General features: G+C 49.6%; 7 protein-coding genes across 7 annotated transcripts; 5 read left to right on the top strand and 2 right to left on the bottom strand.

Moving 5' to 3' along the window:
- Positions 1-455: 455 nt before the first annotated feature.
- On the top strand, positions 456-3,022 carry MGYG_06920 (hypothetical protein; the record flags this gene model as incomplete). Its single annotated transcript, XM_003170881.1, has 2 exons — positions 456-1,793; positions 1,862-3,022. The coding sequence occupies 2 exons, from the start codon at positions 456-458 to the stop codon at positions 3,020-3,022; spliced, it is 2,499 nt and encodes an 832-aa protein (XP_003170929.1).
- A 1,626-nt stretch (positions 3,023-4,648) lies between these two features.
- Positions 4,649-5,482, top strand: MGYG_06919 (ubiquitin; the record flags this gene model as incomplete). Its single annotated transcript, XM_003170880.1, has 3 exons — positions 4,649-4,670; positions 4,735-4,950; positions 5,031-5,482. 3 exons carry the CDS (start codon positions 4,649-4,651, stop codon positions 5,480-5,482), a joined length of 690 nt encoding a protein of 229 aa, XP_003170928.1.
- Positions 5,483-6,192: 710 nt separating this feature from the next.
- Positions 6,193-7,698, bottom strand: MGYG_06918 (LysM domain-containing protein; the record flags this gene model as incomplete). The annotated part of the gene is made up of 4 exons (XM_003170879.1): positions 6,193-6,883; positions 6,948-7,206; positions 7,283-7,430; positions 7,492-7,698. 4 exons carry the CDS (start codon positions 7,696-7,698, stop codon positions 6,193-6,195), a joined length of 1,305 nt encoding a protein of 434 aa, XP_003170927.1.
- A 1,719-nt stretch (positions 7,699-9,417) lies between these two features.
- MGYG_06917 (hypothetical protein) lies at positions 9,418-11,061 on the top strand (the record flags this gene model as incomplete). The annotated part of the gene is made up of 1 exon (XM_003170878.1): positions 9,418-11,061. The coding sequence occupies one exon, from the start codon at positions 9,418-9,420 to the stop codon at positions 11,059-11,061; it is 1,644 nt and encodes a 547-aa protein (XP_003170926.1).
- Positions 11,062-11,487: 426 nt separating this feature from the next.
- MGYG_06916 (hypothetical protein) lies at positions 11,488-12,702 on the bottom strand (the record flags this gene model as incomplete). Its single annotated transcript, XM_003170877.1, has 3 exons — positions 11,488-11,634; positions 11,798-12,494; positions 12,566-12,702. The coding sequence occupies 3 exons, from the start codon at positions 12,700-12,702 to the stop codon at positions 11,488-11,490; spliced, it is 981 nt and encodes a 326-aa protein (XP_003170925.1).
- A 1,043-nt stretch (positions 12,703-13,745) lies between these two features.
- MGYG_06915 (killer toxin alpha/beta) lies at positions 13,746-18,102 on the top strand (the record flags this gene model as incomplete). Its single annotated transcript, XM_003170876.1, has 7 exons — positions 13,746-13,798; positions 13,837-14,302; positions 14,486-16,022; positions 16,072-16,335; positions 16,424-16,536; positions 16,700-17,044; positions 17,104-18,102. The coding sequence occupies 7 exons, from the start codon at positions 13,746-13,748 to the stop codon at positions 18,100-18,102; spliced, it is 3,777 nt and encodes a 1,258-aa protein (XP_003170924.1).
- A 565-nt stretch (positions 18,103-18,667) lies between these two features.
- On the top strand, positions 18,668-20,744 carry MGYG_06914 (RING finger protein; the record flags this gene model as incomplete). Its single annotated transcript, XM_003170875.1, has 2 exons — positions 18,668-19,507; positions 19,566-20,744. The coding sequence occupies 2 exons, from the start codon at positions 18,668-18,670 to the stop codon at positions 20,742-20,744; spliced, it is 2,019 nt and encodes a 672-aa protein (XP_003170923.1).
- Between the last annotated feature and the right edge of the window lie 1,231 nt (positions 20,745-21,975).

Below are 21,975 nucleotides of genomic sequence, written 5' to 3'. Positions count from 1 at the left end.
ATGGGGTAGGTCCGAAGGGGAAGCAGTAAGAGAGTTGAAGCGCACTAGCAAAGTAAGCAGCCAGAAGTAGCAGTAGACAGAAGTGGCAGTAGAGAAAAGGGCGTGGCAGTGGCGGGGAAGGCCTTCACCGCTGCTTTGGCCTTTTTTCCTTTTCCTTCGACTTCTTCCTCTTCTTCTTCCCCCACAGAAACAGTAGAAAGACTTAGAGGAAGAAAGTAAAGAGAGTAAAGAAAGTCGCGACGCCTTTTCTTCTTCTTCTTCTCCATCTTCTGCTTCCACTTGTTCTCCATCTTTCATTTCTCTTCTTCCTTCATCCTCTCAGGCCTCATCGAGTGGACAGGAAGAGACGAGCTGAGCGGCTGAAGCAGACTTGACGCTGACGACCCCTTGACGCTTGACGGCTGCTGCCCCCTTGACGACTGACGACGAGACGACCTGAGCAGAGACACCACAACATGGCTGAGGTCGAGCTGACTGCTGACGGCCTCGTTGGCCTCGACTACAGCCCCAGGGCCTACCTCTCGCACTCATGGCCGGACGAGACTGCAACGACTTCTGCTGCTGCTGCTGCGACATCCAGTGCAACGGCGACCACAACGGCCTACGATGCTGCTGCTTCTGCTGACCCGGGGCTCATGGCGGAGTGGCACTTCCAACGCCTCCAGCCTCACCTCCAGTTCCACCAGCACCAGCACCACCAGCACCAGCATCATCAGCATCAGCACCACCAGAGTCAACCGGACTACTCATATACCACCATGCCGCTGCAGTCGCCCATCGGCCTGCCCATGCTGCCCGTCACGGAGACGGAGGTGCATCACCAGCACCAGCAGCATCATCACATGGACGCCACCACCGCGGGCATGCTGGATGGCTCTTCCTACCTCCCGCTCTCCACGCCCGTAGACCTGGTCCCCTTCACCACCTGGCACGAGTTCCAGGCTGAGCTCGGGGCGTTCCCCATGGACGGCACCACTGCCACTACCACGGCTGCCATGAGTGCTGCCGCCGCCGCTGCTGCTTCTGTCTACGAGGCCGGCAGCTCGCCCGTCGACAGCTACCTCGAGGTCCGCTCCCTCACCAGCGCCAGCAGCGACAACGGATGGACGGCCATAGACAGAGCTCACTCCATAGAGTCGTCTCCCTTCCAGGACCACCACCACGGACACCATCACCACCACCAGCAGCACCATCCCATCTTCATCAACCCCAGCCAGACACTGCACAACCGCAGCCTGTCAGAGTCCTCCTTCTCAGACCACCACTCCCTCCACTCACGGAACTCGTTTGGCTCCTTTGTCGATGTCTCGCTTTCCCCACTCATGCACTCGCCTGGCTCAGAGTCCGCTCTCGACTTCGACTACGGCCTTCCCCTGCCGCGTCGTGTCTCCTGCGACCTGGTCTCCCACGGCTCCATCTCGCCCACCGCGGTCAGCCCCATCGCCATGGTCAGGCCGATGCCGGTACTCACAAAGAAGCAGTCCGCCTCTTCGCCTACACGGTCACCCAAGGCCTCGTCCACTGCTTCTTCTTCTTCTGGCTCTGGTGCTGGTTCACATGTGTCTGCTGCGGGATCGCCGCCGAGCAGAAAACCATCGCGGAAGAGTCCGATCGCGGCGAAGAACGCAGAGACCAAGGTTCGCAAGCAGAGCACCGGTGGTAAGGACGGCAGTGGCAACGGCGAGAAGAAGATCGGTAAGCGGAAGGGCCCGCTCCGGCCTGACCAGCGGAAACAGGCTAGCGAGATCCGCAAACTCAGAGCCTGTCTCCGCTGCAAGTTCCTCAAGAAGACGGTAAGCTTCGTCCCTCTCTTTCTTCCTTTCACATACATAAAAAGAGGTGAGATGCTAACAGATGGTAGTGCGACAAAGGAGAGCCGTGTACGGGCTGCCAGCCTTCGCACGCCCGTCTCTGGCAGGTTCCATGCACCCGCATCGACATCAAAGAGATCGGCTACTTCATGAAAGACTGGAAGGCCGACTACGAGCGTCATGTGACTCTGGGTTTCTCCGTCGGCAACATCACCGGCTTCTCCGACCAGGAACGCACCCTCTTCATCACCCACGGCTACGGCCAGGTCCTCCCCGTCAAGGCTAGAGAGGTTTATGTTCATGATGAAGAGTGCTTCAACCTCGACTGGGTCGAGACCATGAACCGTCCCGCCACCCACTTCGACCTCAAGACCGCCAAGCTCTCCGCCGGCATGGAAGGCATCTCCACCGCCATGCTCTCGGACTACCTCGACCGCCACATCGACGGCAACGGCAGCTACGAAGGCTTTGTCGACGAGTACTTCGCCGGCACCCCCTTCCTCACCCAGATGCTCAAGACTGCCTACCGCTTCTACTTCCGCACCAAGCTGCCCGTCATCCGAAAGGCCCTCAAGCTCACCCTCGCCTACAACCTCACCATGCACGTCACCATGGTCGAGGGTCTAGGCGAACTCGAGGAAGAGGCCTTCTCCGGCAAAGTCGACGACTGCGACAGCCAGTACAACGGCAAGGTCATGGCTCCCGTCATGATCAACTTCCAGGTCAAGTGTGCCATGGCAAACATGTGGCGCGAGCTCCAGAAGGACGTCCTCGAGGAGCTGTCCGCCCTCTACTCCAGCGTCTACAGCGGCGAGAAACTCAAGAACTGGCCCATCATCTTCATGCTCGCTACCATCCTGCTAGCCGTATGGGAAGAAATGCAGTTCGACTGCCACTACCGCGTCCAGGACCCCGTCGCCGTGACCAAGTTCTGCAACGACATGGAGTCCATCCCCGTCGGCGTCATCGTCGGTCTCTTCCAGGCAATCTCGCAGAAGCTCCCCGCCTTCACCGATTGGGACACCGCCCAGCACCAACAGATCTTCAACTTCAACTCTGACGTCTGTGCTGCCATGACCGAAGTACGTGGCCACGTACGACAGTACGAGACCTACCTGCGCGGACGAGGCGAGAATTCCATCTTTGACCGAGAAGACTTCGACTGCCTTTCCAACAAGTTCGTCAGTCGTTTGGTCATAAGGGCCAATTGACTAGCCGACTCTGACGATCGAGGGCCCCGCGACAAGCGTGAACGAAGACGCAAATGGGGCTGGGTAGGCGAGCGGCCCGCCGCCAGAGTCAAGAAGATGAAACTTGCTGATCTTGAGATGAGGAGGGGGGTTCTCGTCTCTTGATCGCGGCTTTCTTGCAACTTACTTAAAAGTTTATACGCACATTTTTCCCCAAGTTCTCTACAGATCGATTTCACGGATGATATGATGAACGAACTAAACTGTTTTTATGATGATGATGATGATGAAGCGTCCTGTGTTGCGTTCCGTTGTTGCATCTACCCCCCAACCCCCCTATCTATCTATCTATACTGTTGTTTGACCGTTCCCCAGCCAGTCACCTACAGCACGCGAGATGAGATAAAGCTATTCTTGCTTTCCCACTCGCATACCCTTCACGCATTACGTGTTTACGATTTAATCCGTCATTCTTTACGAACTATCCACGCTCTATTTGTCGTTTTCTGCTTATCTACATGTTGGAAGTCCAGTTTCTGTTTCTGTTTCCTGTTTTACCTACCCATACCTCACTGGGGATATATGTGTACTGTTAGTCCCTGCCATTGTTCGTTCGTCGGCTATTTGGTTGTTTCTGTTTTTCTTTTTTTCCTTTCTTCGCTCCCCGTCGCCTCTTTTTGCCGCGGAATATACACGCGCAATCAAACATGGCTAGACGGGTCGAGTTGAACCCACATCCCTTTCCCTGCCGACCTTGCCGTTGATCCTTTTTAATCCTTTTTTGTTTCTCACCTTTCTTCCCGTGTTCTTGTTACTTCACTTCTATTGCTTGTGCGTTCAGTTTTGGCCTCGACTGACGAAGATATGAAAATGGCTCCCCCTGCTGGTTGAGAAGCGAGGGACCTACGATGATCTATCTAACTAACTTACTTACCTTATGATCTGAGACGAAGAAGAAAGAAAGAAAGAAGTGTTTGTTTGTTTGATCTTTTTTTCCTTTTCTTGGAGTTACTTTTTTAATAATGATAAATACGTTGTTTATCATATCACGCCAGAGTTTACCTTTATACTACTCGGTGATGTATTTACAGTCCCACATATCAAGACGTCTGTCTGTCTGTCTGTCTGTCTGTCTCTTCATGTCCTTCAGCATAGCGCTATTTCGGGTTCTCTAGCTATATACTTGCATCAAATCAATGCATCAACTTCCATATTCGCTTTGACTTGCATCACTTCTGCTTTTTCAATCCTTCACTTACTAAGCTTCTGCCCCTGGCCACCACGTGATCCCTACGTCATCTGCCGAGGCTGACGGCGGGCGGTGGCTTGTCTTAGCTGACTCACCACGTCCTCAACTCTGATTGGTTCTCGCACCTTCCAGCATCTTCTGCCTGCCGACTTCCGCTTTCGGCCTTAGCGCGGGCAGTCACCGCCCCCTCCGCACCGGCGCAGCCGCTCCTATATAAACCACGCCTGCCGCCTGCTGTGACTCTTCCTCTTCCTCCTTCTTACAACAACCAACCCAGGCCACTTTTCTCGAACCCGAAGCCAGGACAGCAACCGTCTGCTTCAGTGCCACCAAGCTCCCTTCAGCATCAAACCATTACTCTACTTCTCCCTCAAGAATACACATAGAACTCAGTCATCATGCAAATTTTCGTCAAGACACGTAAGTTGACCTCCCCCAGAAGATGGCAGGCAACAACGACGACGATATACTAACAACCACGCAGTCACGGGCAAGACTATCACCCTGGAGGTGGAGTCCAGCGACACTATTGACAACGTCAAGACCAAGATCCAGGACAAGGAGGGCATCCCCCCAGACCAGCAACGTCTTATCTTCGCCGGAAAGCAGCTTGAGGACGGTCGGACCCTGTCCGACTACAACATACAGAAAGAGTCCACCCTCCACCTCGTCCTCCGCCTCCGTGGTGGTATGCAGATCTGTAAGTTACCTCGCCCTCGCCCTCGCCCTCGCCACCCACGAACCGAACCATTACCCGAACTTTGAACTAACAGCCACCAGTTGTGAAAACTTTGACCGGCAAGACCATCACTCTTGAGGTCGAGTCCAGCGATACCATCGACAACGTCAAGACCAAGATCCAAGACAAGGAGGGCATCCCCCCAGACCAGCAACGTCTTATCTTCGCCGGAAAGCAGCTCGAAGACGGTCGGACCCTGTCCGACTATAACATCCAGAAGGAGTCTACTCTTCATCTCGTCCTTCGTCTGCGTGGTGGTATGCAGATTTTCGTAAAGACATTGACCGGCAAGACAATCACATTGGAAGTCGAGTCTTCAGATACCATTGACAACGTTAAGACAAAGATCCAAGACAAGGAGGGCATCCCTCCAGACCAGCAGCGACTCATCTTCGCTGGAAAACAGCTTGAGGACGGCCGGACGTTGTCGGACTACAACATCCAGAAGGAGAGTACGCTCCATTTGGTTCTCCGGCTGCGTGGAGGAAACTAGATCTGCCCTGCCCTTCTTGTTCTGTTTTCTGTTTCTGACGACCTACATTTTTGATGCTGTACCTCATTTTCTTTTTCTTCCTTTTGACGCCCTACGAATACCTTTTCTTCCTGGGATGAGCTCTTTTTTACACTCCGGTTATGGCGTTGGGGACCCTCATTCCTTGAAGATGAAGCATTTGAACTCCTCGACTCGACTCGACTCTCTGGGACTGGCACGTCCGTTCTTTACCCTCTACTTACACCTAAATACACTACTCTAGATACTATTCTAGTTCACCCTTCGCCTTCAAAATAAATCATCTTTTGAAGCATATATGCTCTTGCTTTTCTCGTAGACTTGCTCCGTAGACCGTACCCGTAGTTGACTCTTGTTGTTGCCTGCCTTGTTGTTGCCTTGCTGCCTGACCGCCTTCAGCCGCCTTCTCAAGTCCTCAGTGCCAAGACCATTAGTTAATGTGGATCTTAATCAAGATTGGTTAAAGTGTAATTCAACCTCGAATGATACCTTAATGGAACCACTGTTATCAATTTCTTCTATCCTCCTGTTTAGGACAGCATCTTTGCAATGAGTAGACAATTGTTTTGTTTGCTACATGTATAAAAAGCTCAAAATTTCCATTGGCCCGGATATAGCTAACTAGCCATGCTGCATGACCTTCTCTCATTATATATATACCCTGATATTCCAAGACGTGGCATGTGTTTACATCAAAGAGTTCCAACGCAAAGATAGGCCTTGCTCCACATACCACTGCAGTTCGCAGTAATGGCAGGATTCCACTTGACGACGTCCGCAAGCGAGACCTTGTACTTCGCCTGAATAACTGAACAGGTCTGGCCAGGCTCAACAAAATGGAACTGTTTACAGTTTGTGACCATGCCATTTTGGATCGGTGTCGGTGTTTGGATCCCATTTCCAGGCTTGGTTGGAGTTGGAGTTGGAGTATACCCGATAACAGACACGCAAGCGTTTGCGTTGGCCCAAAGTCCCGCGCAGTTGTTTCCTGCTTTGGGGTTCCATTTGAGGAAATCAGCTAGCTGGATACCATTCTGCGAAGCAATACTGGCACACGAATCACCGGGTTTCGTGAGATAGAACTTGTTACAGTTACCAACAATGTCTGGCTGGGTGGGTGTTGGCGTCTGAATGCCGTTGCTAGGCTTGGTTGTAGTGGGTGGAGTTGGTGTCGGCTTCCAACCGATGACAGAGACGCAAGCGTACGCATTAGCCCAAAGACCGCTACAGTCACTGCCAGCCGACGGATTCCATCGAACGAACTCGGCGACGGTAATACCATATTTAGAGGCAATGGCAGAGCAGCCCTCGCCAGACTGTACTAGGTGGAACTTCTCACAGTTATCGACCATTCTGCCCTGCGTTGGCACGGGTGTTTCAATCCTAGAGATAGACGCAGGGTAAGATTCCAAGCAGAGACGCGGTGCAGGGAGGATATATATCTTACCCGTTAGATGGCTTCGTAGGAGTTGGCTGGGGGGCCGACGAGGTAGGCGCCTGGTAGCCGACAATCGAGACACAAGCATAAGAATCCGCCCACAAACCAGAGCAGTCATTACCCACGCTTGGGTTCCATGCCAAAAATAGGGCGCTGGTGATTTGGTGAGCGGCAGCAATGGCGGCGCAGCTATCCCCGGACTTGACGAGGTAGAATGCGTTACAGTTGTCCGCGATTTGCGGCTGTGTGGGCTGCGGTGTCTCAATGGCTAAATGAGGAGAGACGCCCCTTGTTTAGCATGGCTTCTCCTTCATATATATATCAAGACGGGGCACACAACTCACCTCCTGGAGTACGAGTGGGTGCTGTAGTCGACGTCGTCTGCGACACCGTCGGTGTTGGTGATGCAGTTGGCGAGGGTTCAAAGGCAGCCTCCACGCAATAAGAGCGGCCGACGGTCAAGCCGTTGCAAGAACCAGTGATGGACGGATTCTGTTAAAGATGGCGTTTAGCTGACTTTTCAGACAAAAAGGGAAAAAGTCACGCAACTCACCCAGCGTTGGAACTGCTCGAGAGTGATAGAGTTTGTCTGGAGAATCTGGTCGCACGGCGTCTGCTCGTTATAGTCAAGCCACCAACTACAGAAAGATGTTGCCTTGTCGTCATGAGGGTTGACGGGGGTGATGCCCCTGTGAGCGATGACACCACCAAGCACCAACTCGGTGCCGGCAAGGAGTAGCAGGAGACCTTGTAGAGCCATGGTATGAAACTGGAGAATGCACTTTGTACCTGCAGAAGCAGCTCAGTTAAGTCCTGGAACCTACAGTGCCAGTCTTTATATCCATCTTCTTGCGGAGATACAACAAGTATCACTGCGGAATTGGGCGTTCGTAGCAGGCCGTCCATTGCACCACGTCTACGGCATAACTATAGGGAGGCACATATCGTTCTTCCTCGTTGATGTCCTGGTCCGCTCTTGAAGCTCCTATAGAGAGTGAGGTATATACACTGCGAGGGTTCACATTCCATGCTACGGAGTTAGTTACTGTCACTATGACTTAGGTACTAGGAGATACCTACCTAGGTAGGTAGTCAGTTGCCAGACATCACCGGTGGACCCACTCCGAGATAAGTACCTAGGTACCAGGTATATACATCCACCACTTATTATCGCGATAAATCATGCCATAACGTGTTATGTTGGCTGAATCTGATGCTAATTCAAAGAGGAAGGAGCTCTGCCAGAGGATGGCAAACTAAGTACTAAGGAGCGATTTCTTTTGTTATTTCGGGTTACCTGTATATTACTATGTCTTTTCCCTATCATTTAAGCCCTTTTTATTATAATTGAGCATCTGGTTGTTGAGTTATTGGTTATTTCAATTTGCCTATATACATGTTTGGATGTACTGGGTTGGGGGATGATTTCTGGCCTAGTACTGTAGCATTCTAATCCTCAGAAAAGGAGCAGCGTTGCTTGTTAGTCCACCATTTAACACTGGTTCTGGGCTAGGCTTCTACCCAGGGGTAAACAGCGAGTCCCTCCAACTAGCGAGGTCCCATAGATGGGGGGGAAAGGCGCATGGATAAAGGAAGAAAAGAGACGGGCAAAACTCCAGGCCGCTGTGGGAGCTATATTGCCTCCTGCTAAGGGCTATGTGGGTTCATATATGTCGAACATTCCGTTAGTTTTGTCGGCGCTAATTAGTGCTATAGTTACATTATCTAGTGTCATGCATTGAGGGTCTCGGTTAAAATGTCTACATATGACTCCCCGCTTTAATACTTTTGTTATAACTAGTGGGTAAATCAATCTTAAACCGCGACCTTATATATACCTAGTGGTTATATATGGGGGGGGTCCTTTGGGTTGGTTATAACCCCGATTACTATGGTGGTTATGCCAAGACCACATGTATCCAGATTTATATTAAAAGAATTACCCCTTTTACCTCTGCAATGTACACAGGGAAGTGGAATATGGCTCTGCTTACCTCCCTTACCTCCCTTGCCTCTATATATACGGGAGGGCGATATATATGATATTATGTAAAATTCAAACTATCTATTAATTGGCTAAGGACTCTCGGTACGAACCTAAAGCTTAACCAGCTGCTTATCTAAGCTACATAACTGAGTTTTTGGGGGACCTCTTGGCATAAATCGCCTCGTAATAACTGGGTTACATATCTGTAGTGAAGGTTATAACTGCGGCTTTCTATATATACCTAAATATAGGCGAAGACGGGAGCGTTGTCTCCACGACGATGGAGATGGGGGGTTACAAATTCGTCCATCGGAGACGACTAGTTAATAGATCACGTGCATATTGGTAGGGTGATTTAAATCCTCTTATCAACAACACTTTTCCGTGATATAAAATAACTAACAACTACCTAGTTAGCTATATTACAACCCGCCTTCAATACACAGCAGCTTGCATTATTACAAGTCTACCTTTATCGAGGAACATCAAGCGATGGAGCAGGTAGTTGTGTGTCCAAAGCCTTTTTGCAAGGCTGACTATGATGACCCGCCTTCCCAGGCTAACTATGACGAACGCCTTGCTGCCATTCGGGGTGAAGGGGTACCACAGGACGTGGACAGCCGGTTTGGATGCTCATCTGTGATTCGAGGCATCCGCTGCCATTATGCGTTTGCAACAAGCCCTGCTGTCAGGGAAATCTGCATATCCCATCCGGAATTTGCCCGTGCTCGCAATGCTCGACTCATCATGAGCAATGTGATCCCCGAAGATATGGACAACTCGGACAAGACGACACAGCCTTATTGTATATGGTATCCGGACTTTGCAACCGAGGACACCTATCGCCAGATAGCACAGCGCTTCCCATCCATGCGCTATCAGGTGGGGCGCGCTTGTGCTGCGGCCGGCTATGACAGTCTCTATGCCGAATTGGACCTACTACCAGACGTTTCAATTGCCGAGGAAGCCCGTGAAAGCAAAACAGAAGGCGGTCGAGCTATTTTTGACGCAGTGATGGCAGTTCCTTATCGCTATGCTGTTATGAACGACTATACTTTGTCAATTACCCTCGAGAACCCCAAATTTCCAGCATATCTAAATGGTGACACAGAAGTGCGGTGGAAACTTCAACAGCGGGAACCATTACCTTTAGCACCATTTGGATATGGATGGCCATATGAGAAACATTGGCCAGGTATTGAGGAGGATGATCGCCTTACTGATGGGGAGCGAGTACGACTAGAAGGCCATACCCATCTAACTCCCGAGGAAGCTCAGCTCCTCTATACGCCACTTCCCCAGGATCTACCCACTGTGAATAAAACACTTTTGATCCAGATGGCAGCCTACGAAGGCAATGTTGAACGATATGCGCGCCTTGTCCGACCGTTTGAGATGTCAGACGTTGAGTTATCCTGCGTTTTACGAGGAATTTACCATCACACCATGTTTGCTCGCTTCTGGGCTGCTGAGATTGAACAAAACTCATGGCGTGCACAAAGGGTACCCGGCCGCGAGATACCACCCATGCGCGGGGGCAAGTATAATAGCCTCCGAGCGGCCATCTCTGCACGTCGTATCATGATCAACGATATCCAGGAATTTTATAATGGATGGCCAGATGACGCACCGCAGCCATTACTTACCTGGTTCCCTCTCAAACCAAGCATTTATACGCTAGAAGAACTTGCTAATAGAGCACCCTCCATGAGACAAGCAGTTGCAATTGCGTGTATCTTCTGCGATTACGAAGAACTTTACAAGAAGATTGATATCCCACCAGACCTCGATCTCAAACTTGCCGCAGCGCAGTCTAGCAACCCCTTTTACCTTCAAGACATTAAGAGGAAAGTCGCTGAGGGGGATCTCCATTTACAAGGCAGTCTCTACGTGGATTGGATGGAATATCCTATGGAGATTGTAGAATATAATCACTTACTTCCACGTCTGCAAGATGAACTTCACTTCGATAAACATACCGGCGCCCCTCACGGATCTGATTTAGAGACTGGTTCGGTACAAAGATACGTGTGGTCACCCCCTGAATTGCTGAAGAGAATTGAAAGGTGCGAGCTCGGATTTCTCCCAGATCCCTCGGAGCTAGAAGAACCCTCACCCGAAAACGGTACCAAATAAAAATATCCAAACACAAGGGGGCCGCGGAACGGAGCATTGCTTCTTTGAAATCAAGTGTCAACTATATTTCTAGTTATTGTGAAATACGTAACTCTTTGGAAAGTTGTATTTTGGCGCCACTAATATATAACAATGTTTTTGCTACAAGTTGAACGTCTCTCCTTAACCTCAAAACGGTAATCAGAGGTTTAAGCTTGATGTAAGACTAGAAAAGGTACTACGGTTGTATCGTGGTATTTGTATTGGCGACTATTCTCGTAACAACTACCTAGGTAGTTATATATAGAAGTTTGGCTCATTATTTTTATATCTAGGGGGAAAAATTGGCGCTGCTATAGTTATCCCCGTATTTCTATCTTCTTTGACTCTCTATCTATTAAGATGTTGCCTTTTTCCAGGCTCTACATATATATAGTTGTATTACCCTCACTTGCAGTTTAGATCCGCTAAATTCATAGCGCTCTTTTGGTCCACTGTCTTCCAGCTCTCTAGAACGCGTCGATGGGTAATGTCTTCTGGACTGGATGTCGGCTGACCAGCTACCGCAGGTGATGCGTCGCCCAATTTCGCGAGCTGTGTTGAGGGTACCGCTAGTTAGCTTCAAGGATTTCTATATCAAGGACGGCCGTTGAATGCGGGTAAAAGAACAAGCCAAAGAGCATTGGTAAAGGTGTAGAGAATCATGATGTTCTGGGGAGGAGATAGTGAAGATTGAGGCATCCACGCGGTTACATACCCAGTCAGTTATATCCTTCGCACTCGTCCACTTCCAATATGTCAAAGCTGGTCCTAGTTTGCCACCTGGGCAGTTCGTAGCGAATACCTTAGCAATGTCGGTTACTGTGTAATCGTCGCCGAGGTATATCGTTTTACCGCTGCTGTCGACATATGAAATTTTTGACTTCAGTTTTTGTTGGTCATTCGGGCCCACAGCGAGCCATAGACCGTTGCGATTCCAAATGTATTTATCGCTGATGAAAGTGTGTCTGTCCTCCTCGCGAAGGGTATAGATGGCATGGGAAATATCGGCAATGCGAGTCGCGCGGGCTGTGTCAGTGAAGATGCTCTCATAAGTTTTGCCTGGAGAGCTCAACCGATAATTCGAGTACTCTTTCTCAACCCTGTCTATGAGTTCCATATAGTTTTTCTTGTTCGGATCATTTTGGGGCGCTTTATAGCCTTTGAGAGTCAAGTCGATGTCGGCAACCTTAAGTATCCCAGTCCACCCCAGCTTCAGCAGCTCATCGGCCGCCTGATAGACGCCAATGGTTTTCGGCGATTGCAAGTTAACCAATGGAGTTTTGCCGCCTTGTAATCGCCATTGAAACTCAGCGTAGGTGAGTCTCCCGCCTGGTCCTGTGCCCTTATTACTATTTGGCACGGTGCCGGTCCCCTGTGCCGAAAAGATTTTGGTTTGCTTGGGGTCGACGTCGCTATCATGGTACTGATATTAGTGACGGGCACCCAGTGTAGCACGACTCGATATATGGAAGAAAGGACCTACCAAAAGACTTCATACATCTCATACAGCCATATTCTCTCGAATGCATGGGCTGCGTCGTTGCCTGCTGCGGCAACTTGGACATAGCTGGCTAGAGCAAGAAGCCAGGAAAGGAAAACGATAGAGAATAGGTTGCGCATGTTGGGAGAGTTCGAATTTTCCAACCTGGATAGGCAGAGATTCAAGTGAGTGGTAGAAAGAGCCCGAGACGCATGGCTACAAGGCCCTTCTTGTCTAAATGGGTATTCGAGCAAGACATAATATGGCCCAGAGGGAGGCAGACGAGTTAGCCCCTGAGAAGCTCATCAAGCATAATACAGCAGCTTCTGATATCGCCGGTGCCAGGGTCGGAACAGCCGGGTTTCCTAGAATGACGCCTTGTTGGTTTCTGTCTCTGAACCGTCTGCAATCTTAGCCGAAGGGCGTCGTTCCACTTCGGACCAGAGAGGGTAGACTCCGTATGTGGAAAGCAATTGCACCATTTCACACCATGCCGCACTGCGTACGGTCTATGTTGCATCCAATCTGCTGATATAGATGTCGCCTGCCCTGCCAGGCCCGCTCTACGGAGTATAACTACTCTGCCCCTTAGGCGAGAACTCCATAGTTAATATATGCATGGAGGTCCCCTGCATAGCCCTCAGCTCAAGCTCCGACGTCTGAAACAAGCGCCAACATAATTATAACTAGTTATAGTTATACATACCCGCAGACCAGGGTCAAGCTTCTCACGCATCATCCACGATCCTGGCTCTTAACTTCACGTCGTTCCGCTGCGGGTCCAGGCTGCGTTAGCCAGATGCACTCTCCTTTTCACGGACATATCCGGCATCTCAGTGCTGCATACAGAGTACTGTGGGAGCGGCTCAAGGCATGATGTTTTCTCCGGCTGCTTCTCGTAATGTGGTGGTTATTAAAAAGAGGATGGAAGGCGACTGCAACGACCTCAAAGCACATCCGCCACCACTCACTCGTTTACTTTCTCCTTTCCATCATGAGGAATCTTTTCTTCCTACGCTCTTTTTCCCCCTTCTTTTGAAAGCCGCTGGCACCAATCATTCTGGACCTGGAGTCGAGAATCCATACCCAACCGGCTTTACCTCTGCCAATTCCAACTCAACCGAGCATAGATTTGATTTAGGGGTCACGCCTATCCCTCCGGTTCCAGCAACCCATTGGGAGAATGATCCATGGACTTCACGGCTCGTTGATGGCTGTCCCCGGCTCTGCAGCGTGGTAGGCCCTGACCCGGGGAATTGGACACTCCTATACAGCCAACCTGTTCTATCCAACTGCAAAAAGCCTCTCCTATTCGACCTTAATGTCTACAACGATGACGCTAGACATTCGATAATCCGTGCATGCACTGTTGACGCTGGAAAGCCAAAGGTCAGACGTTCCGCTTTTGTGCCAATTGCAGCCTATCAGAACAAGACCATGGACCACGGAAAAGACGACTTAGGCCCGGAGACCGCTACTAGCATGTCTATCACTGCTTCGACTGTTTGTGGCGCAAAGGGGGCCACTGTTGAAGCCCTTTTTACCGCCAACCCACCTATGCTCAACCCTGGAGTTGACACTGCCTCTGCGGCTGCCCTTTTGGCAACTTATACCATCAACAGTCCTTCCTGTGGCGAAACTATTCTTTTGGCTAAGACAGGCGCCGCTATTGTTGGCCTATATCTTGGTGCGGAGGTCCAGGCACATAGCGCCGGAGAGCTTATCAATAAATTTGGGTGCGTAACCACACCATTTCCAAAATCTTAGATATCCCCTGAGCTAACAAGTGTCTCTTAGTGCGTATCTTCTTCCAACACAGAACTTCTGGCTTCTATTCCTCCAGTTGAATTCCCCTTTTCACCCAACCCCCTTCATTGAATTACTCCATTTACTAACTCATATTTTACAGACGATAACCTTAAGCAGGGTACCCAAGTGGTACAGAGCTGCAATGTCTGGGCTAGAGAAGCTAGAACTGTTGGCCTTTTTGCCGTGGATGACATTGCAGATCTTGATGAGGTTCAGAGAGCGCTCAAGAAGTGGTCTCGTGGCGGATGTCTTGATATTCCATCATCAGCCGGACAGGACATTCATCGCCTTTTGAATTTGGGTATTCTCACTGCCCCACAAAGTGATAACTCCACAAACTCCCATATGGTTGCGCCAACGTCAGTCCGTGCGAGGACTAGCCTTCAGTCTGTGGCAGCTCGAACAGGATCTCTGACTGCTCGAGGAGACTGCAACGCCATCCAAGTTGTCGAAGCAGATAGCTGTGCAGCACTGGCCGCCCGATGTGGTATTCGTGGCAAGGACTTCCTCAAGTTTAACCCGAAGCCAGATCTCTGCACAACGCTCGTTCCCAAGCAGTGGATTTGCTGTTCTGAAGGCACTGTTCCAGATATGCGGCCAAAACCTCAAGCTGATGGTACATGTGCTACTTATACTATTAGCTCAGGCGACGGCTGCTGGGCTATGGCAGACAATTTCGGAATTACCCAGGATAATATCGAGAAATTCAATAAAAAGACCTGGGGCTGGGCTGGCTGTAGTAGACTACAGCCAGGCCAGGTTATCTGTCTTAGCAATGGCAACTCCCCTATGCCCGCGCAGATTGAGGGTGTTAGCTGTGGTCCACAAATGCCTGGTACTAAGAAGCCTTCTGGTCCTTTTAACGGGTCTGATTTAGCAAAGTTGAATCCGTGTCCTTTAAATGCTTGTTGTTCTGGATGGGGTTTCTGCGGTGTTACAGCTGAATTTTGTACAGAGTCTCTAGCTGACACAGGTGCTCCTGGATCATCTAAGCCTGGTACTAATAGCTGTATCTCTAACTGCGGCACTGATATTGTGGGAAATGAGAGCCCAGGGACTTCCTTTAACCGTATTGGTTACTTCCAGGCTTACAATACTGCCCGCAGTTGCCTTAATATGGACGTTACTGAGATTGAGGGGGCTTTTAAGGACCTTACACACGTGCATTTTGCTTTCGCTGGCCTTACTGAGGACTTTGATGTGCATATTGATGATACTATCCGCGATCAGTTCGACAAATTCAAAGCTATGCAGGCACCTTTTAAGAAAATAGTGTCAATCGGCGGATGGGCCCAATCCACGGATCAAGACACCTATAAACGTTATAGGGATGCGATGCTTGGGGCAAACAGAGCAAAATTCATTCAAAATATCGTTAATTTTATCAACGCTAATAACCTTGATGGCATTGATATTGATTGGGAATACCCCGGTGCATCTGACCAAGGGATTCCAGCCTCAGACCCCATTGATGCAGAGAATTACCTTAGGTTCCTTGCCTTCTTAAGAGAAGCTCTCCCACGCGGCGAGAAGTCAATGTCTATCGCTCTACCAGCGTCTTATTGGTATCTCAAGGCATTCCCTATTCGTGCGATGAACGTCTTCGTCGACTATTTTATCTATATGACCTACGATCTTCATGGCCAATGGGGTAAGTTGATTTCCTGGATTGAAATCGCTCTTGCTAAAATTTTACCTAGACTATGGAAATAAATTCGTTAACCCTGGTTGTCCTAATGGAAACTGCCTTCGCTCCCACGTTAATCGTACAGAGACATACAATTCTCTTGCTATGATCACTAAAGCCGGCGTTTTACCCTGGGCTATTATGGTTGGTATCTCAAGTTACGGACGAAGCTTCCGTATGTCAGACCCAAGCTGCACCGGTCCTATGTGCACGTTTACTGGTTCTTATGGACATTCGGAAGCGGAGCCTGGCAAATGCACTGATACCCCTGGCTACAGTAAGTTCTAACAAAAAATGATACATTCTGATTTATACCTAGCCTATCATTAGCTGGAGATGGGTAAACTAACAAAATAAAACGACAGTTGCTAATGCTGAGCTGAATGAAATCTTGACTGATGCTTTAGCGGGCGTCGAGGGCGTCGCGGCCCAGAAGTGGCATGATCCGCAGTCGGATTCAGATATAATTTCATGGTCTGTTCCTCTAATCTATGCATTAGTTAACTAGTTATCGGCTCTTACTAATGATCTTCTAGTATGTGGAAATTCTTATTTTTGAATGTGACTTCCTCACATCTTATAGTTGTTGTCGATTGTATGCCGCTTGATTATACTAACTTAGGTATCTAGTTGGCACACAGGGGCAAGGGGTGACCGACTGGGTAGCATACATGGATGATGATACCAAAGCACAGCGCATTGAATGGGTGCGCAGTTTGAATCTTGGGGGGACCACTGACTGGGCTATAGATTTGGCCAACTGGAATCGCGGGCCTGATAAAGCCGGTGGCTGGACAGTCGAATCAGACAACCTGCAATGTGACTCAACTACATGGCCTACCACGCTCGACGACCTAGAGAAAAATATTGGTAAGGTGCAGGTAAACTGCCGCGGCCGGGCTGTACTCAGTATTTTGGCTGGAGACCTGCAAGATGCCATTGCCAAGTATAGAGAGGTTTCGTCTTCGTCTGATTATAACGATAGGGTACGTTACATATCTCCAACTTCTTTACTATGACTGGACTAGTTACTAACGCTGTGTAGTTCAAATGGTACGCTGATTGGGTGAAGGATTCCATTAATGCACGCCTGGAGAAATTCATGGCTTTCAAAACCGGCGAAGGCCTTAAATACATGGACTGTAAATGGTCTACGAATAAGGTAAAGGGCCAGGGCCCTTGTACTGAAATGGATCTTACTACCGCAGACAACAAGTACGGCCACGAAGGAACCCGCGTCATCGAGTACACAATGCGTGACGAAGAACAGTTTTATATTGCCCTCCAGAAAGAAGCTGGTATCGACAAAGAGTGGATTCAGTGGAAGGATTATAGAATATATGATCCTTTTTGCCGTACATGCCCCCCAAAGGCAGATGGCTGCCACCCTGACTACTGCGGAGATGATTATATTCTGCACAAGAACTTTCCACGGCGCATTGAAGATAAGGATAAGATCACTGTGGAAAGTCCAAAAGATACCATTGATAAAGCAATCCCTTACTTGGATAAATTATCAATCATTGCAATCGCTACCCTTTTTGAGATGCAAATGGGAGTTTTGGATGCTGACGCCGCTGATGTGGTAACTTCCTTTAGCATGCCTCTTTTTATGCTACAGGATGCATCTAAGTCTATCGAGGAAATCAAAAAGATTGGTAAAGAAGAAAAGGATAAGAAGACTAAAGAACTTGTTCTTATGGTTCTATCTATTGTTTTCGCGGTTATTCCTTTCGCTGGATTTGTTGGCCAGGCAGTTGGCGTTGCTACAAGGTTTGCAGCAGCAGCACTCATTATTGGTGAAATTGGTAGCGCTGCCGTATCTATTGTTGAGATCATCGACAACCCGGCATCGGCACCATTTGCTATCCTTGGAATTTTGATCGGTGCTGAAGGCATTGAGCTCAAAGGCGCGCGCACTGCCTTTAAGGAGGCTGCTGCCGTCCGCCGGGCGCTTACTGGCAAATCTCTGGCATCTTTCTCAGAGGAGTTCGTACGCAAGGATGCAATTATACAGGGGATTATCAAGAGCTGCTTCCGGTAGTGTTGATGATCTAGATACCTCTAGAGGTGGATGCGTCCCTCGTTATTTCTTCCCTTTGCATTTTTATTCTACATTCACTTGTCCTCTGTCTTTGCTACACATTTTCCTTTCTCTTTACCCTTTACCCTTTCCCCTCACGGAGATATTCTTTCCCTTTACTCTTTCCTTGAAAACTTTAGCTACCCATCTCTTGCTAGAAGGACGGCGACAACATGTATGCACAATATATATAGATGATTGGATCAAGTAACGTTTAATCGAGACTTTAGTCGAACCTCTTGATGAAGGATTTTAGGTTAGGCAACCATGTCACGTGATGATAGATAAGGCCGATAAGCGGTCGATAACACTCGACGCTTACAAGCTTCATCCTAGAGAAAAACATCCTACCAAGAGCTCACTGTAGGTAGCTTGTCGACCAGTTATCTAGCAAAGCTGCAGGGACATACCAGCTTCATGAGCCCAACGGAGCCGAATAGGCCTTTCTAATCGACACATTGAGTGCTAAGTGAGAGAATCCCCTGCAGGACGGTGACACGGCGAGCGGCACGAACAGGACGGCGGCATGCCCTCCTACTTCTACCACATCACTCTCGAAGTCCTATCCCACCAGCAAACCAGCGAAGCACACACAACTTCAAGAGAGCCACATCCACACGCCAACGCCTCTCTCGAAGAATACGCGCTATCACTCAAATCGCTGCGGGAATCCATACGTCCGTTTCGCAGGAAAAAGACCAAACCTGTACCAACCTCCGCCACTGATCTCGCGAGCCAGCTAGCTACGACATCCCTACAAGACACGTCGATACACACCGATTGTGATTCTCGAGCAGATAGCGTCTCTATCCAGGGCATCAATATGGTTCATAACGAAATATCCAAAGGCATAGGTTCGAATGTCATCAGCGGGTTGGCTACGAAGGGCAAATACGTTCCTCTCGATCTAGGACTGACGGATAGCGTGTACGGGATTGTCCATCTTTATCGAGATGCGGAAGAAACCCCCTCGTTAAGCCAGGATAACCACGACCAAGACCTATTTTATTTGCAAGGTGTGGGCTCTTCTTCGCACGCGCCTGTTTCCAACCACCCGTCTGGCTCTGGCTCTGGTTCTGCCTATGCGTCAGCGTCAGCATCGGGATCAGGAGGAAGTAGACCGTCTGAAGGAACCCTTTCGCTAGACGACTGTACCACGTTATGCATTCTTGCTGTGCCATCGTATTTGTCTCCTTCGGATTTTTTGGGGTATGTCGGTGAACAGACGATGGAGGACGTTAGTCATTTCCGAATGGTCAAGACCGCGCGGGCGAATAGGTATATGGTTTTAATGAAGTTTCGGAGCGGTAAAAAGGCAAAGGAATGGCAGCATGGTTGGAACGGGAAGCTGTTCAATAGTATGGAGGTATGTTGTTCGTTGCCTTGTTTTCTGGTAAAGAAATGTCCGCTGACGCTTTACAAAGCCTGAAGCATGCCATGTGGTGTTTGTCAAAGACGTAGAGATACAGGTTAATTCTTCGGCAGCAGAGTCGAAATTTCCTGATATGAAGAATGATCCGTTTACCTTTTCGGATGCCCCCTCGACAATGTCGAGTAAGCCGCTGGCACCGCCTACGCCGTCATTGATAGAACTGCCTACGTGCCCTGTCTGTCTGGAGCGAATGGACGAGACTTCAGGGCTTCTTACGATTCTGTGCCAGCATGTTTTCCATTGCACTTGTCTACAGAGATGGAAAGGAAGTGGGTGTCCCGTCTGTCGGTACACGCAGGATGACCTTGGTAAACGGAATGTCAATTTTGCCATGGACGAAGGGCCGAGTGAGTGTAGTGTCTGCCATTCAGAGGCTAATCTCTGGATATGTCTGATATGCGGCAACGTCGGGTGTGGACGGTACGACGGAGCTCATGCCTTCGACCACTACAAGGAGACGTCTCACTCGTTCGCCATGGATCTTACCTCCCAACGGGTCTGGGACTACCTAGGAGACGGCTATGTCCATCGTATCATACAGGGGAAGTCGGACGGTAAATTGCTTGAGCTTCCAGCCAGAGGAGACAGCGCCCTCGACCCTCCAGACTGGAGCGACGCCGTGCCACGAGAAAAGTTCGAAAACATCAGCGTCGAATATACCCACCTACTCACCAGCCAACTCGAAAGCCAGCGCGTCTACTTTGAAGAGCAAGTTGAGCGTGCTGCGGATAAAGCTTCACAGGCTAGTGCAAGCGCGATATCCGCGCAGGAGGCAGCGGAAGGCCTAGCCAAAGACATAGAGAAGCTGCAATCACAGTATGATAGTTTGACTCGAGAAACTATCCCGTCTCTGGAGCGCGACAAGGTCCGCGCCGAGCGCCGAGCAGAAAAATTCGAGTCCATGTCCCGGACGATGGAGAAGCAATGGCGGGAAGAAAAGACGATGAACACCAGCTTAATGGAGCGAGTGGAGTTTCTTGATGCAGAGGTGACCAAGCTCAAGGCTGCGAACGAGGATCTAGCAGAACAGAATCGGGATCTTACATTCTTCATCAGCGGGACTGAACGGCTGAAGGACCAGGGTGAAGACATTGTGGAGGGAACAGTCAGCGTTCCAGATCCTCCGACATCAAGCTCGAAGCGGAAGGGAAAACGCAAGGCAAAGAAGTAGATCAGGCAACGAAGTAGATCACGCATGTTGCATTTTGCTTCCCAACCTCCTCTCTCTTCCCTATTCCTAATCAACGCTTCACCATATTTCTTATGCGGCGGTCAGACTCTGATTTACCTCCCGATGACCTGGATCTCGCATATGAATCTGCGAATTGGACTGGCGATGGTTAAGCTCCCGTTCCGAAAACGGCAACTTCTCATGTGCAGCCTGACAGGGCACCCTTGATGGAATAAACAGCACATTTAATGCTTGTATGATACTACTGTATGCTACGTGGACGGACGATACGAAGATGCATATGACACACGATATTAACAGAACCGAATGAGAAAAGGGTGACAAGGGGTAAGCTGGGCAACCAGCTCTTTCCAGCAAAACGCCGAGGGTCAACCTCCAATGGGAATCAAAGGAGGAATTTAAGCGATGAGAGCAAAGCAAATCCCATGCAGCTCATTTTCGTCCCCCAGGAAGACAGCAACGATAGATCACCGACAAGAAATCCGAGCCAGAGCAGAGCACCCAGCCAGCGATCTGAATAAGCAAAAACAAGCTATGCATGGACATCTGTGACGAAAACGGAGGTGCCAAAAATAAGTCATTGAGCAAGCAATAGAGTAACTAAAATCCAACGCCTGTTCCGAGTTTGCCGATGAATAAATCAGTTGGATCCTGAAACGCCTTGTTCTTCCCACCCGCCCAATTTAAGCACAATATAGCTAGCTAGTTAATTGATTGTGATTGTGATGAGTGCAGAAAAACGTTCGTATAGCTGTATGTAGATGCAGCAATCAATCACATGGCGCTACAGAGCCTTTTCCACTGTCTATCTGACGAATGAACGGCCACGAACACCGGTTCCCGCAGCCAGCCTATACGCTCATCCTCGCTTCAACGGGAAGAGAACAAGCAATATTACAGTCCCGGGAGCTAGCTGCCTAGCTACATAGCTAGTTAGTTACTCCGTAGTTAGTTAGTTGAGAGGGTCCGTTGTTGGGGCTGTTGTGGCAAGCTGTGAGTTGGTGAAGCTGGCGGCGCGCGGGCCTCGTTTGTTTGAGATTTGCGCCACATCGGAGCGTTGAAGGGCTGAAATTTAGGACGTCGAGAACCCGATATCGCTGTTCGAATTCCGCCCAATGCGCAACGCAAGGATCATTAAAATGGGTTGCTATCGGAAAGGCCCAGGGAGTATACTCTGGGGTACGGGGCATGGAGGGGGGGTGGTGTGGAA

The sequence above is a fragment of the Nannizzia gypsea genome, genomic scaffold, assembly GCF_000150975.2.
Source record: "Nannizzia gypsea CBS 118893 supercont1.6 genomic scaffold, whole genome shotgun sequence".
Classification (NCBI taxonomy): domain Eukaryota; kingdom Fungi; phylum Ascomycota; class Eurotiomycetes; order Onygenales; family Arthrodermataceae; genus Nannizzia; species Nannizzia gypsea.
Note: the sequence above shows the minus strand (reverse complement) of the source record. Positions and strands in the feature narration are given on the sequence as shown.